This window comes from Macrobrachium nipponense, chromosome 24 (genome assembly GCF_015104395.2).
Source record: "Macrobrachium nipponense isolate FS-2020 chromosome 24, ASM1510439v2, whole genome shotgun sequence".
In the NCBI taxonomy this organism is placed as follows: Eukaryota; Metazoa; Arthropoda; class Malacostraca; order Decapoda; family Palaemonidae; genus Macrobrachium; species Macrobrachium nipponense.
In genome coordinates this window covers 73,247,940-73,265,270 of record NC_061091.1, presented here as the reverse complement: position 1 = coordinate 73,265,270, position 17,331 = coordinate 73,247,940, and the positions used below count along the sequence as shown (strand labels likewise).

The window sequence follows — 17,331 nt, the reverse complement described above, 5'->3', positions numbered from 1 at the left end:
TTTTCCAAGACAGTCTGAATATTCTATCAGCATCTATTATAAATGGACCTTAACAACCTCTCCACTCTGAGTCTGTCTGCGTGCAGACTGACCAGAAGTGGACATGAATGAGTGGATTTTTCAAGGTAAATGACAATAGTCATGGACAAGATATAGAATTGCTGCAGATTGTGCTAGAGGGAATGAGGAAACTGTCCTCTTCCGATACCTCTGTGAACCACATAGCGGTTTTTTCTTCCCTTTCAGAGGGAAGAATCACCTTTGTATATATCTGCTATCAAAGAATGCAGTAAAAGGCTATACTCTGTCTCTATAAAGGGATTTGAGATAGCAGAGGATTAAGATCTTCGGGATCTTATACGATACCTCAATATGACAAGAGTAGGATATCATGTACTTCTAATGGGATCTCTTTTGTGGCCACAGATTCTATGTTCCGACAAGATGGAACTGCTCCTCATCAAACTTCTTTGAGAAATTTTTATGAGGGAATTCTTTGTTTCTCTTGGTCCCAAACGATCAAGAAGTTAAGTGAATTTTTTTTTTTGAGCATTGGAATCTCGCATCAGATTCTATGGAGATTAGGCAATGGGTTCTTGCCAGCATAGTATGTCTGGCAAAAGAACTAAAACCCCCTATTCCTGATTCAATGTTTTCAGATAGAGGTTTCGTTGTCCAGGCAGGGTACTTACATTTTCATCTACAGTAGAATGGTTAAAACGTTTGCCTACAGAGTCTTGGGAATGCGATGACGGCTCGAAATGCTTCCCAGAAGGTGTTCAGAGGGATACAATAAGGAGCTAGAAATCAGGAGTACTCCAAATTTCAGCTCGGAGTCTCCTTCTACTTCCAAGCTTCTTCCCTTCCTTCGGACAAGGATAGGGAAGACTCTGCAACGAGAAGCCCCTTCAACAGGTAAGATATCCTATCGTATACTGGATGTAGCTGACTACAATCACCTCCCCTTGCCGGAGAGGCCAAAGCTCAAAGTGGAAGAATTTCTTCCACCCTTCTCCAGTCTTGTGATTTACTATTGTGGATGTTCAGGACTTTCGGACAATGTAGCGCCAACCAGGAGCCTTATGCTAAAACAGGCGTAAAAAACACCAGAGGCAGACAGCCCCAAGAACACTGTCATTGTCTGATGAGGAGAAAGACCAGGCCTACAACCTGACACAGATGCGCTAGATGCGAACATATAGGACAGATAAGAGTGTCCGATGTGGACATTGCCATTGCCAGACATCCTCGAGACTCTACCAAGCTCGAAGCTCCGGCAAGTGGGGAGGAGCCAACCAGGCGCGAGGTACCAGCCAGCCATGAAGCTCCAGGCAGGCGCAAGGCGCCAGCCCGGCACAATGCGCCAACCTGGCGCGAGACGCCAGCCAGGCGCAAGCCAGGCTCTAGGCGCGAATCTCCAGCTAAGGCGCGAGGGCGTCAACCAGATGCGAGGCGCCAGTCAAGCGAAAGGTCCAGCCAAGACAAGCGCTAGGCGCCAACCAAGAGCGAAGCACCAGCCAGGCGCAGGTTCCTGCCAGGCTTCAGGCTTCAGACGGGAGAGATCCATTTCAAGAAAGCCCTGGTCTTTTTTGAAACATGGAGATCTCCTAAGCACTTCATAAGTGACTTGATTCCTTCAAACAGCTGAGAATTAAAAGTGCAGGAAGTGCGCGCTTTTGCAAATTCTTGTTCTTTACATAACAATATGTCATATAAGACATATTAGCTGTGTTGTACGGTAGAGGCAACTCTGTGTTGACTTCTCATTACACAAAGGATTTCAAGTTACCCTACGAGAGATCCTTCTCTTTTGGTTTATACGTTTCTGCGGATACGTTACTGGGATAAGGAGCCGACACTGATCCTTAACTTTGAGTTAAAATTTTTTAACTTAGTGAAATTATTGGGGTTTTTGAAAGGAGTGTGGGGATAACTCTTTTCAATTTGAGCGCGAACCCTCGTGTTAGGATCAGGTGATCGGGATCGGTGTTGCGCTCCTTCATAAGGTGTATTGTCATAGAAGTGGTCCAGTACCATTGACAAAGTCCTTTCAGGCTCTGCGAGTAAGCGGTTCATACCCCATCCACAGACCCACAAGAACTCTTAGCCATAGATCACATATCTCGCTAAAGTCTTGAGGTGATGCAGACTACCGGGCAACAGCCACGAAGTCTACCACCTATCAGATAGGAACCAAGGTTTATTTATACCTACAACATATGTTGTTTACCTGTCTATTCCATGTTAGCTGTCTCTTACCCTCCACCAAAGGGTGTCAATCAGCTATGTATATATCTGACAGGTAAGTTGATTGTATGAAAATGATATTGCTATAATACAATAAAGTTTCATACATACTTACCTGGCAGATATGTACGATTAATGGCCCACCCAGCCTCCCCGCAGGAGACAGGTGGAAGAGAAAAAATATGAATAGAAAACGGGAATGGTTTCTAATCCTGCCACCCAGGGCAGGACGGTAGAACACTTGACCTACCTGCAGCGTGTGCCGCGAAATTTGTATTTCTGTCGGGGACGACGGAGTCTTAGCTATGTATATATCTGCCAGGTAAGTATGTATGAAACTTTATTGTATTATAACAATATCATTTTATGGTATATGAAGGCAGCATAAGTTATAAACCACAAATATAATTGGTTGCTGATCAATTTTTGCCAATTATTAAAAGCCATTGCAATTTTCTAGCATTTAACAACAATAAAACAACAAGTTTATTCTTAAACGTGCCAAAAATAATTTCCAGTCCTGCCAGTTCCTCTCAGGTGTTGATCTGACCTCAGGGCATAAAGATGTCAAACAGCACGTGCCTCCACAAGGGAAGCTCAGTCAAAACACTCACTCACTCATTAAGGTGTGTCGCCTTACAAACAACATGGTAGGAAAAGTCCTTATTCTCACATTAATCTTCATCCACAGGCTCGAGAAATTGTTCATCAGGTCTTTAAGTATTTTTCTAAAGAAAAGGCCAGCTATGCAAAGGTATCTTGTACGTTAACAATAAAAAAACTTATACAAAAACAGAAAAAAACAATGAAAAAATCTGAGTAAAGGGCAAAGCTGGAATTAAGTCTGTAAAGAAAAGAAGATATAAGAATAGAAAAATTTTATGAATACTCTTACTGGAAAGAAACGGAGGACCATATTATGAATAGATAATAAATTAAATAGCTGCCGATAAATTCACACAAAAACAAGTAAATTTAAAAGTGTGGAAGTCCAGTAGCTTGAAGAATGGAAATATTTTCAAAGAAGTGTCGAGGCAATAGGGAACACCCAGAAGTATACTACTCCCAGGAGACATTAACAAACGCCAATGACAGATGAATGGATTAAAAGGGTTAAATGGGAAGGGTAGGCCTTTAAAAACTCGAGCTCGAGAGAAGTACATTAGGCAATGTAGGGTACAACGCCTAAATTGCCACGAAGGAGCTGATAGGTATAGTGTATGTTTTTGTGGCTCGGTAACAAACTCTGGTTTTTTTGTGAGTTTTAATTTGCAGTGTTAATGGATTGTACATTAACAACTGTTCATATCTCGAAGGAAAGTTACATACTTCATAGTTGTACACTTACCCACTCTCCACAAGTAACTGCTGCCCATTACACTATTTACATATGGATATATACAATGAATAAAGTCTTCTGTTTGGTTTTCAACACTGCACAAGGAAGAATATAATGGTAATGCTGGTAACAGTTCTTACAGCGCACTGATAAAGGTGTATGGGGTTAATAGATTGGGTTATCGGTTCAGTAAGGCTCTATGGGTAGTGCAGTCAGTGCTCCTCAAACTTTGCACTATAGGTATTACTTAGGGTTCTGTGCAGCATCCCTTCAGCATTCTTATAATTTGATATAATTTTATCCCTTTAACTCCTCCTACTTCTTCCTAATGAACACCATATTCTATGGGATTTATAGTCAATGACCCCTGTGGTCTTGTTCCATGTGAATAGATTTCATCTACTGAATAAAAATAATACTAAAAACATTACTGTATGGTACCATGTGTCTTGATGCATACCACACTGTGGCTTTTGTGGATCTCGTGTCAGCATTGCAGGGGCTGTTTTTCCTGTGTATGGTGTTTTATATCTTGTGTATGTTCCCATTACCTCTTAACCAGGAAGGTCTATATCTTTTGTATGTTCCCATCGCCTCTTAACCAGGAAGGTGCGACCCATCAGGAGCACTGTAGTTGGAAATCGTTAGGATTAAAGCTAACTGGTTGTGACTCATATCATTGTCTACTTTGCAAGACATCAGGACTCAGGGACACGCTAAAGAAGTACGCCATCAGGTTTAGGATAAAACTTCAAGGAGTAGGGTCCACAAGTTCATGGTTAGGAACCCCACAGTCCACTTCTTTAGTAATTTGGTTCCGGTTCTGCATGGAACCACATGCAAGTACTTTGGTAGTCTTTGTTGACATGCCAGGATCTTTCAGCTAGGTATCAGAAGTGTCTGCTGCCTCTGGAAGACCCTGTACACACCTGAACACCTTGTCCAATCAGTGCCACTACAAGACCTGGAGGAACAGAAAGCAGAGGAGTGTGGTTGTTGGTGCCTCAACTTATGTTGTGATATGTCTACTTATCCCCAGTAGGAAGCTTCTGTAAGAACTCTTTGAAGAAACAAAGTGATGGAACCATTGCATTGAGGATTGGGAAGGTTCAGAAGATGAAAACTCATTTTTATACATTCAACTTCCCTGTCAGATATATACTTAGCTATAGACTCCGTCGTCCCCGATAGAAATTCGAATTTCGGGGCACACACTACAGGTAGGTCAGGTGATCTACCGCCCTGCCGCTGGGTGGCGGGAATAGGAACCATTCCCGTTTTCTAAGTCAGATTTTCTCTATCGGCCGGGACATCAACATTGTTGTTGTTCCTCCTGATTTGATTTTCATGTTTTTTCATCGCTATTGATCTTCTAAGCCGGTCTTTTTGGTGACGTATTGGATCTTTGGTTGGGCATACTCTTTCGTGGACTGTTATTTGGACTTGATTTTGGATTTTTCTCATAATGTCGGACTCTAGCTTTTCGGTTAGAAGACAGTGTGTGAATGAGGGATGTATGGTGAGGCTACCGAAAGCTTCGGTAGACCCTCACACAGTTTGTAAGGGGTGTAGACAGAATGAATGCTCTGTATCTAACACCTGTAATGAATGTGTAGGTTTGAATGAGGAAGAGTGGAAGAATTTGAATTCCTATTTAAGAAAATTGGAAATGGATAGGGTTAGGAAGGCTTCCTCCAGAAGCGTAAGTAGGTCTCGTTCTAGCGAGCCAATTAATATAACACCTAACCCTAAACCTGTATTTACTTCCTCTGCTACTACTAAGACTGCAAACCCAGCAATGGAAATTGCAGATCTTAAGGCTGCACTTGAAAGGATGGAACGTCAGATGTAAACTTTAAAAGGTAAGCGCAGTGATAGTGACGTAAGTGTACCCAGTGCAGTGGAGGGTGCGTCTGATCGGCTTCATCTCTCTCCCAGGCCTAGACCGCTTCCAAGCTCACAGGCCCAGAGGAAAAGGAATGTCAAAAGCCTTACGGAGGTTATGGAGAATCCCCACCGATCAGGCGTCCCCTCAGCAGATTCTGTGACGACCCGAACTGCCAAGGATCGCTATAGGAAAAGCATCCTAAAAAAGTGTATTTCTTCTTCGGATTCTTCACCGCAAAGAAAGGGCTGGAGTTCTGACGAACTTTCACGCCCCTTAAAAAGAAGTTGGAAAGCTCCAACATTAGATTCAAGTCCGGAGTTTTTCCCTGAAGGATCGCCTTGCGAAAGGAAAAAAGCCAGGTATATTCCAACTCTCAACTCGAAGTCTCCTTCCTCCTCTAGACCTCCTTCACCTACATCGGAAAAGGAAGAAGAGAATGCTGCGGCAAAAATTCTACTAAAAGTATAGGAGCAGATCTCCTCTTTAGTAGGAGTTCTTACGAAGGAGACTCCCAGAAGAAAGGACTCTTTCCTTCCGATAAAAAGATCTACAGGAAGAAAAGACGTCTCTGACACAAAAATCGCTTATGCTACTCCTCGGACAGGAAGTAAAAGAATGCGCCAAAAGCGCCAGCCTGGCGCAATGTGCCAGAAGCGCCAGCTAGGCGCCAGAATTTACGATCTTCTTCCAAACGACATTTGAACCAAGAGGATTCTTCTAGCTTTCAGCGGGATCAGCCTTTACCTGGCAGGGACTCTAGACGACGCACAGGCGGCCGTAGCCCCTGTCAGGATAGAGCTTTTTCCGTTGAGAGCGATACGAGAGGACATCATTCTTCTGACAGGAGAGAAAGACGTCGCACAGGTGGCCATCGCTCTTGCCAGAAGGAGAGTGTCTTGTTGCAGGATCAGCCTATCTCTCGTAAGGACGCAAGTTGTCGCACAGGCGACCGTCGTTCTTGCAAGAGTGGGGTAGATGTTGCGAGGGACTCATCTCCTATCGAGAAGAAATTATCCTCTTCGGAGATTGAACTTGATTTGGAAGATGTGTCGGATTCGGAAGATCGTACGGCTGCAGGCTTATCGGATTATAAGACGCTAGCAGCCCTCTTACTTCAAGAGTTTGGAGATTCATTAAGCCCTACTGCTCCACCTTCTCTTATATCTTTGTTTACCAGCACTAAGGTCTCAAAATCGTCCTCTTTCATTAAGATGAAACCAACCATTTCGATGAAGAAGGCGCTTCGGTTTGTCGGAAACTGGTTTAAAACCAAGTAGGAGGTGGGGAGAAGCGTCTTTGCCTGCCCTCCTTCCAAACTTTCAGGAAAGAGAGGTATCTGGTATGAGACGGGAGAATCACTGGGTCTTGCTCTCCCGACCTCTGCCGAAGCAGATTTTTCAAATCTTGTTGACACTTCAAGGAGACAAGCCTTGTCATCAGCTAAGATCACATGGGGGACTTCAGAAATGGACCATCTCCTCAAGGGATTGTTTCATGTCTTAGAAGTTTTTAACTTCTTAGACTGGTCCCTTGGGGTGTTGGCTAAGAAAACTCAGGAGACGGAGTTTCTTAGCCCAGAATTCCTTCGTCCAGGATGGATCAGGAGAAGTGGCTTCTCTCTTCGGAACTGGAATTTTGAAGAAAAGGACTTTGTTTAGTTCTTTTCTAACGAAAGCAGTCACTCCTATCCAGAGGTCGTCCCTGCTTTATGCGCCTCTATTGGATCAATTGTTCCCTTCACAATTAGTAAGGGACATTTTCCATTCTTTGACTGAAAAGGCCACACAAGATCTTTTGGCCCAATCCGCAGAGAAAGCGAGGACCTCCGTTCCTGTGAAGAGAGAGACACGTACCCCTCAACAGCCCTTTCGAGGGAGTTCCTCTTCTAGACCCTTCTCTAAGAAGAGAGGAATACCAAAAAGAGGTAGGTCTGCATTTAGACCTATCAAGAAAGCCAAATGAGATTCCAGTCCTTCAAGCACCGGTAGGAGCCAGACTTCTGAAATTTTCAGAAGAATGGGCTCTGAGAGAGGCAGACAGCTGGTCTCTTTCAGTAGTAACGAAGGGATATCTTATCCCCTTTCGAGACAGACCTCCCTTAACGACGACCCCGAGGGAACTGTCGGCCAAGTACAGGGACCCTGCCATGAGAGAAGCACTTTTACATCTACATCTTGTAGAACAGATGTGGCAAAAGGAGGCCATCGAACTGGTCCAGGATCCGCATTCCCGAGGATTCTACAACCGTCTTTTCCTGGTTCCGAAATCCTCTGGAGGGTGGAGACCGGTTCTGGATGTGAGCGCATTGAACCGATTCGTAGAGAACACAAAGTTTTCTATATGGAAATGTCCAAGTCGGTTATTGCGGCTCTTCGTTCCGGAGATTGGATGGTCTCCCTGGATCTACAGGATGCTTACTTTCATGTTCCCCTGCATCCCTCATCGAAGAAGTTTCTTCGATTCATGATGCAGGGCAGAGTATTCCAATTCAGGGCCCTGTGCTTCGGCCTTTCTACAGCTCCTCAAGTTTTCATGACCCTAATGAGGAATGTTGCAAAATGGCTACATCTGAAAGGGATAAGTATATGTATCTCTTTATCTAGACGATTGGCTGATAAGAGCAAAATCGGAACATCAGTGCTTGAAGGACCTGGAGACGACTTTAGAACTGACAAAATCACTGGGACTACTCGTAAACCTCGAGAAATCACAATTGATCCCCAGACAGAACATAGTCTATCTGGGGATACAGATGGATTCTCGGGGTTTTCGGGTTTTTCCATCGCAAGAGAGAATTGCTTGAGGCTTGGAAAAAATCTCGAACTTCTTAGGGAAGGAACGGAGCTCGGCGAGGGAGTGGCTCAGTCTGTTGGGCACCCTTTCCTCGTAAGAGCAGTTCGTTTCCCTAGGGAGATTGAACCTCAGACCTCTGCAGTTCTATCTCAGACGAATGTGGAGTCAGAAGACAGGAGATTTGTCAGACTCTTTTCCCATTCAGCAGGAGATAAAGTCAAACCTGAAGTGGTGGTTAACCCCCTTAAGAAGAAACGAAGGAGTGTCCCTCTTGATTCGGAACCCTCTCCTAGTGTTGTTTTCCGATGCCTCGGAAACAGGTTGGGGAGCAACATTGGGTCCAAAGGAAGTGGCAGGTACCTGGATGAAGGAACAGGTGGCACTGCACATCAATGCGAAGGAACTCCTGGCCATTCATCTAGCCCTGGAGTACTTCGAAGCGGAAGTCAGAGGAGTGGTAGTCCAAGTCAACTCGGACAATACCACTGCTCTGGCTTACGTCCGAAATCAGGGGGCACTCACTCATTCTCACTATACGAGATCGCAAGAGATCTATTGACCTGGACGGAGGAACGGGGCATAATACTCCGGACAAGATTTGTTCAGGGAGTGAAAAATCTAAGAGCAGACAGATTGAGCAGGAAGGACCAAGTGCTTCCGACAGAGTGGATGCTCCACTCAGAAGTCTGCAAAGAGCTTTGGTCCCTCTTGGGAAAACCTCAGATCGACCTGTTTGCCACGTTCCTCTCCAGAAAGATGGACAACTTCTGCTCTCTAGAAGAAGATCCCAGAGCCATAGCGATCGATGCTTTCCTTATGGACTGGTCAGGCATAGACGCCTACGCCTTTCCCCCATTCAAGTTGCTAGGGGAAGTGCTAAGAAAGTTTGTTGCATCGAAGGGAACAAAACTGACTAATTGCTCCCTTCTGGCCTCCCTGAAACTGGTTCACAGAGGTACTGGAATGGACGGTGGACTTCCCCAGATCTCTTCCAGAAAGGACAGATCTGCTCAGACAACCCCACTTCGAGAGGTTTCACAAAAACATCCAAAGTCTCTCCCTGACTGCCTTTCGACTATCAAAAGACTGGTCAGAGCGAGAGGCTTTTCTAAGAAAGTTGCAAGTGCTATCGCTAGAGCCCGCAGGTCCTCTACCTTGTGGGTCTACCAATCGAAGTGGGAAGTTTTCCGTAAATGGTGTAGGTCGAAGAAGCTGTCCTCTTCCAATACCTCTTGTGACCGAAATCGCCGATTTTCTTCTCTTCTTAAGAGGAGAGTCGAAGTTGGCTGTATCTACTATCAAGGGGTATAAGAGCATGCTCTCAGCTGTTTTTAGAAACAGAGGCCTGAATTTAGAAAATAATAAAGATCTTCATGATCTCATTAGGTCTTTCGAGACTTCCAAATTGAGATCTTCTCTCCCCCCCGAGTTGGAACCTGGATGTAGTCCTCAAGTTCTTGACTTCTAACAGGTTCGAACCTCCAGATAAAATCTCGTTCAGGGATCTTACGAGAAAATGTATATTCCTGTTAGCCCTCGCAACTGCTAAGAGGATCAGTGAATTGCATGCTTTGGACTCTCGGGTGGGTTTTAAGAAAGACTCTGCTGTGGTTTCTTTTCAACATCTATTCCTAGCAAAGAATGAAAACCCTTCTAAACCTTGGCCTAGAAGTTTCGAAGTTAAGGGACTCTTCCCTGGTAGGTAGAGAGTTGGAGCAGTCTCTTTGCCCAGTCAGGACCCTGAAGTTCTATCTAATAAAGAAGACACAGCTTCAGGGATGTCGCCAGAGTCTCTGGTGTTCAGTAAGAAACCCCAAGAGACCTATGTCAAAGAACGCACTGGCGTTCTTTGTCAGGAATGTGATAACAGAAGCTCACAGGGATTGCCAAGAGAACTCCTTAAAGCTGCTTAGGGTAAAAGCTCACGAAGTCCGTGCAGTTGCAACTTCCCTATCTTTTACTAAGAATATGTCAATGAGAGACATTTTAGCAGCAACTTATTGGAGATGTAATTCAGTATTTGCATCCCATTATTTAAAGGACGTTAAAGTAACATACGAAAAATGTTTTTCTCTTGGACCGTATGTATCAGCGGATACTATGCTGGGACATGGAGCGGATGCTGATCCTTAAATAATTTTGTTTTTGTTTTCTTTAATGAATATTTGTAACAATATTGGTGTTGAGTTTTTGGGTTGCTTGAAAGGATGTTCGGGGATGACTCCTTTCAATCGTAGTACTAACCCGACGATAGGATCAGGTGATCGGGATCAGTGTCGTGCTTTATGATAATGCCATTAGGCAAGGTGTTTTGTCATGTAAGTGGATAGGACCCCATTGACAAAGATCCTAAGGTTCTGTCGCGTAAGTGGGTAAGACCCCTTTGACAGACCAAGAACTCTTAGCATGAGGTCACTACCTCGCTGAGGCTCTTGAAGCGATGCAGGCTCCTAGGCAGTAGCCATGAAGTCTTTCGCTAACACAGGTAGGAACTAAGGTTTTTTATTTTATTACCTACAATGTATGTTGTTTCCTGTCCATTCGGTAAAATTAGCTGTCTCTTACCCTCCGCCAAAGGTGCCAATCAGCTAAGTATATATCTGACAGGGAAGTTGAAAGTATAAAAATGTTATTGTCATGATACAATAAAGTTTTATACATATTTACCTGGCAGATATATACGATTAAATGGCCCACCCAGCCTCCCCTCAGGAGACAGGTGGAAGAGAGAATCTGACTTAGAAAACGGGAATGGTTCCTATTCCCGCCACCCAGCGGCGGGGTGGTAGATCACCTGACCTACCTGTAGAGTGTGCCGCAAAATTCGAATTTCTATCGGGGACGACGGAGTCTATAGCTAAGTATATATCTGCCAGGTAAGTATGTATAAAACTTTATTGTATCATGACAATAACATTTTCATATGAAGCAAGCCTATAGAGACCATTGAATTGAAATTTAGATGAAATTAGTAGAGAAAGAAAAGAAATAATAAGTGAACTGAATTGCAGGCAAAAAATAATAATAATAAGTGAACTGAAATGCAGGCGAGATGCAAGACTCTTCTGAATCTTTCCTTAGGTGTGAGAGCTAGCTCTTAAATATGGTTATCCATAAAGATTTATGACCACGGGAAACCTGACAAGTATGGCATCAAGTGTTATGTGAGGCTGAAAGTGGCTATGTTTTTTATGTGTATATTTTATCTTGGGATGTCTCACACACACACACACTGTGGTAATGTGTTGGTTTTTCCACCATTTCTGAAAAAGGATACCATGTCTTCCTGGATAATTCATATAATTCTGTGAGGGCCGCATGTACAATATGATTGCCTGATCAAGTTGTCTGAACTGGAAGTAAACCTTGCTGTCTTAAGTTGTTCTCCTCCAACCAAAAGTGATCCGTAGCCGTCCTTTTGTGACCTGGTTGCAGCCTGCCATAGCTGAAAGTTAAATGGAATCTTAATGAAGAAACATGTTAAAAGTGAGACAGTTATCTCAGTTACAGTGGATAACCTGTTCAGAAATCTTTGCGTGTTTTACTTCAACCATACCTAACGACGTCTCCCATAAAAACAACTCAAGAGTTAATTGGGGGAATTCTTCTAAGAAAGAGCCCTCCCCCTTTAGTAAATAGTTAACATATAATTTATCGATGTCTGGCACCAAGATGTAACAGGTGGACTTGTTTGCAACTGTACATCTTTATTAGGTGCACAAGCATCATTTGTGACTTGTATTTTTGTGGATGTTTTTATTCAAAAAATTGTTTTTTCCATTATGTACATACTCTTTATGATATTTAAAGTTAATTAATATTTAAAAATGTGGCAGTGTTTACTTAATTTACTTGATTTAAAGTAGTAGTTGCCTTTGTTTGTACATCTTGTACTTATATGTGTGTATGTTTTCAATTTTTTAACCTTTTACTCACTTATTCTCTGCAGAGTTATGATAATAAGACATCCCCTAGCTCTTCCTCTTCTAACCAGTGGCCCAGCCACCAGGGAATGCAGAGCAACCAAGGTTATGGTGGTTACAGTAACTACAGTAACCAGGGATGGGGGGGAAGTAGCCAGCAAGCGGGAAGTTACAATACTGGAGGGTACAGTCAGAGCTACAGTGGCAACTGGAATCAGCAATACTATCAGCAACAGTACTGGAACCAGGTAATTATTGTTTGCCCTTGATTAGAGATGACTGCTTAGTGTGAAGAACTTAACCATCGATTAATTTTATGTTCGACGATTATTTCAACTATTTTAATTTCAGAATTATGGAAGCTATGGAAGTCAGCAGAGCTACGGATCTGGTCAGCAGTCCTATGGTAGCCAGTCGGGCACCAGTGGTCCTTCAAACAGCAGTTGGAGCCAACAAGGAAGTGGTAGCTGGGGATCTACTGGAACAGGAAATCAAGGATGGGGAAGTTACGGGTCTAGTTACCAAAGTGGTCCTAGGCGATAATTGGCTCCTTAGTCCTGCCAATCAAAGCAGCAATTATCCAAGAGGGGAATACTGTGCATATACTTTATTCTAGAATTTTTCTATATTCTAATTCTCTTTTATATAAGTTGACAAATTTTCATTCTGTTTATAGTTATTCTATAAATTTATAAAAGGATTATTCTTTATTAGTATATTTTACTATTTTACAAGTCATTGATGTGTAGCATTTAAAATTTTCAACGAATTGGGTATATTTAAGTGTAGATTTTAGTGTGAATGTTGAGCACCAGAATGTGATTTCTGGGAGAGAGAGTTGTTGCTTAAGTCAGATGCATTAATTATGACAAAAAAAATTAGTGCGGTACATTAGAGAGAAGCTTGAATTATGTAGAATATTGTCTGTATTGAATAGAAATCTTGTATGTAGGTGAGATTAATAGGTTTATCATACCCATTTATTTTTTCTCATATTTCGATGTTAATGATTTCATAGGTATGTTGAACCACTTACAATGTACAAAATAATGGAGTATGCAGTCACAACGTGTATTCTATATCATACCCAGAGTGTCCTATACTTATTGATTTTTGTTTCTTTGTTTTTTGTATTTTCACTGTTTGTAAGTTGAGCTTTAATAAAGAACACATTCAAAGACATTGGTAATATTATTGTTGTGTTTTATTTGTTTCAATCATTCATCATAAAAATAAAAATTTAGCACATGGTGAATATTAGTTTTTATTTTTTTATTAGAAAGTTTTCGAATAAACCCACCACTTATAATGGGTCTAAAATGTTTAGTTCATATCTCAGACATGTTTTCTTAGGTTTTAATGAAGGAAGACGTAATAAAAGAAATAGCAGATGTGTGCAGGTGCAGTGTACCAATGGTCAGAGGTAACGAACTACTCTGATCATTTTGTTACAAGTTTTCTTGCTTTTCACTCATTCTGTAGGGCAGTAATTCCATCACTGCATCTTACAGGTCCACTGTAGGCATTACTAAAGGTTCTTTGCTGCATCATATCAGCCCCCAGTTGCAACCCCTTTCATTCCTTTTACTATACCTCCATTCATAGTCTTTTACCACCCTCTCCTAACAATTATTTCACATTGCAACTGTGAGGATTTCCTGTCACCTTTCAGACCTACCTACTCTCATTTTCCCTTCTAGCTCTTGAATGACATCATAGGTCCGAGTCCTTGGCCTTTGGCTTAAACTCTGGCAGTCCCCGATTTATGACTTCTGGCTTACAACGTTTTCCAAATATATCTTATTGAAAACTCAAAAATGTAGTTTTATGTACATTTTCATTATACCAAATCGTTAAAAGTAAAGGTTTTCTTATAATTTTCGACGATGGTTCTGGTTATGACAATTTTGGCTTAAGATAGGGTGCAAGAATGGAACACCCATCGTATATACCAGGGATCTGCCTGTATTCCATTCCATTCACTTGATATAAATACTTTATACCTTCTACGATGGGGCTAAATGGTTGTAATCCTTGATTACTAATTTAGTTTGTTTTACTCATTAACACATACAAAATGTTAAATGGATAGTTTTGGATTTGGTAGTCTTTGCTAACTGCCAGTTGTATGCTTGGCCAAAGTTTAAGCTTGTAATTAATATCATAAGGAAGAAGTAAAGCAAATCGTGCAAGTGTTAGTTCCTACAAGATATACAAACCCTTGGTCCTTTACAAATTAACTCGGTGTAGCCGGAATTATGGCTGTTAAATTCTTGAACAAGGTGGTTAGGCAGTTACTACCATGTGGCAGGCTGGTAGGCTAGCCTGCCCGGATGTAAACACACCACTTTGCTTTCAGCCATCTTCTGGTGAAGACACGTGTTTGTGAGCTCTTGCTTACTGGTCGTTGATCATTTTTCCCGGTGGTATCCTTTTGGTTAATTTTTGTTTTTTAAATATATATATACAGTGTGATATTAATATTAAATTCAATTAATATACAAACCCACTTTTTGTGATAGCCTTTATAGCCGCCTTTCTACTTGTGTTGAAGAGTCGGTGGCAAAGGTATGCCAAGATATTTACATTCTTTTGCCCTTTTAGATATGTATTTAACGTATGATGTTGATCCTGTAACAAGACATATCCAAAAATTACGCTGACGCCTGGGATTAGCAAGGGGAACTTCAAAGGTTTGTCCTTGTTTTGTTTTTATGGTAATTTCTCTTCATCCTTTCACTTACTATCGAACGAAGGTAGAAGAGGGGCCATGTGGTGTTGGTGTTTGGGTGATCTCTCACTTCAAAGGGCGGTGCCCTTGGACGCAAGAGGAGTATCCTTATTACTTTAATCATTTTTTCCATATTTTACAGACTAACAGTGGTGATTGTGTTTACAGCAATATTGGTTGGATAGCTCTTTGTATTGGTTATCCTAACCTTGGAATTGTACCTGTGACTCGTAGCATATTGTGATACTGATCCTTGAGTGTGTGTACTGATCCCCTGCTGGTAATCATATTCATATACCACTACTACCCTGGAGTTGCATCACTGGACAAAGCTTTCGCACTGCCCTGTGATGTTTATTGATTCCTGATGGTAGAAGTCTGGCAGAATTTGGAGGAATCGAAGAGGAAGAGAGCTCGTCAAGTGTCGTCATCCTCCTCTTAAAGATGATCATATTTTCATGTCTCCACCCCTTCGACTTCTAAGGCGTTGCCGTAGAAGAGAAGTGGTCCCCCTGCCCCTAAGAGGTCGCGTCACGGGACTTCTAAGGGTCTATCTCACTCCGGTGAGACAGGTGGGTCTTCCGCTGGTCCTCCTGTTCCTCCGGGAACAAAGCCCGTCTCTCCTTCCTCAAGGAAGAAGATGGGAACCTGGAGGTACCAGCGCCTCCTCTCCCGGCTCCAGAGGTTCCACCTCCGGACCGGGAACCGTCTCGGCCGCTCAATGCAGCCAAGGTCCAGACTGCTGAGTACGCTCACTGTGTCAGGACCCAGGCACGGAGCAGAAGGATGGTACGAGTCGCTCAGGTAGCTCTCACCGGACCGGCGATCGTCCGGTACCCAGGGTTGACGTGACATTCCTGCGGGACCATGCATGCAGAGACCGGTGGAGGCTGCCCATCCAGCCCTCTTGAGAGGTTTTGGCCTCGACGAGTACTTGGAAGAGTCGGAGGACAGTACAGGCTGTCTCCTGTCAGGTGCATGCTCAGCCCCACCCAAACGACAGTCGCATTTGCGCGACCGACCAGTCTTGGTGGTGGCAGATGCTTCGCCTGCCAGGCAAGAGTTTTGTAACCCTCCTCGAGTGTTCTCTCCACTGCTGCTCCTGCAGGTCCCTCCGGACAGGTGCAGTTGGGCCGTGTTGCCACCGCAACTGACCCAACTCCGTCCTGGATGGAGGACCTGTCGGTTGTCTTGAAATCCAGGAAGAAGAGGAAGGTGTCGTCATCTGCCGCCTCTTCCCCTTAGACTTCCAAGGCCCCCCAGCCGAGGAAGAAGGTGCCCCCCCCCCCCCCCCCCCCCCCCCCCCTCCCCCCCCCCCCCCACCCAGAAGTCTCGCTCAGAGATTTCTAAGGGTCTGTCTCACTACAGTGAGACAGGTGGGTCTTCCGCTGGTCCTCCCGTTCCTCTGGGAATGGGGACTGTAGGTGTACTGGCAACCACTGGTACCTCTGCTCCCAGCTCCAGAGGTACCACCTCTGGACCGGGAACAGTCTCAGCTGCTCGCTTGCAAGCATCACAGATTGTACGGTCACTTACAGGTGACCGTGCAGCCAAGGTCCAGACTGCTGAACACGCTCACTGTGTTAGAACCCAGGCACAGAGCAGAAAGATGGTAAGTCGCTCAGGTGACTCGTCAGACCGGCGATCGCTCGCTCAGCAATTGTCCAGTAATCAGGGTTGACGTGACGTTCCCACCAGACCGTTCACGTAGCGAGGCTGGGAAGAGGTCCCCCTGGTCACCAGGTCCAGCCTCGCCTGGACCTGGTTGATTATATGTTGTATAATTGTTATTGGAATTTTATGCATTGTTGAAATATGGTGGGTGTCCTATATATGGGCAGCATATGGTTGATTCTAGGTGTCTGTTGATGTATTTGTAATGGGGACATTCCCCCATTATTCATTTGGTAAACGTGTAGCTCGAACGTCAAGGCAAACCAATACACACAGCCTCTCTCTCTCTCTCTCTCTCTCTCTCTCTCTCTCTCTCTCTCTCTCTCTCTCTCTCTCTCTCTCTCTTCTAACAGGTAATGAAAATGAGAGAGTTGCATCACGAAATAAACATTTATTAACAATGAATAAATAATTAATCAAGTCTTACAGACTAACTTAAAAAACCCCCAACAGTAAAATGTCTGAACAGTTATAGTCACACCAATCGTCTCTATCCATCTGGGACTCCCTGTTGGTCCATTGCCAGAACCGTTCTGTTTCAAAGACACAGAACACATCCCGGTAAGTTACACACACAAGTTTAATTTAACAATCAGAGATTAAAGATTGAATATCCTCACAAAATGTCAAATAGATAACAAGCCAGTCTTCGGCAAAAACACTTCAACACTCACCCAAGCAGCCGGAACACTTAAAGCACACTTAATAAAAAAACTCCCGGTGAGCGCCACGGCAT

At 43.4% G+C, this 17,331-nt stretch overlaps 1 protein-coding gene across 1 annotated transcript in view; it reads left to right on the top strand.

The window, feature by feature from the left end:
- The window catches only part of LOC135205783 (heterogeneous nuclear ribonucleoprotein U-like protein 1), a 171,160-nt gene extending 157,776 nt beyond the window's left edge, over positions 1–13,384 (top strand). Inside the window, exons 7-8 of the mRNA XM_064236922.1 lie at positions 12,217–12,438; positions 12,542–13,384. Coding sequence (XP_064092992.1) covers positions 12,217–12,438; positions 12,542–12,733 — 414 coding nt within the window. The 3' untranslated portion in view covers positions 12,734–13,384. The remainder of the gene's footprint in view (positions 1–12,216; positions 12,439–12,541) is intronic.
- The last annotated feature ends 3,947 nt before the right edge of the window (positions 13,385–17,331 follow it).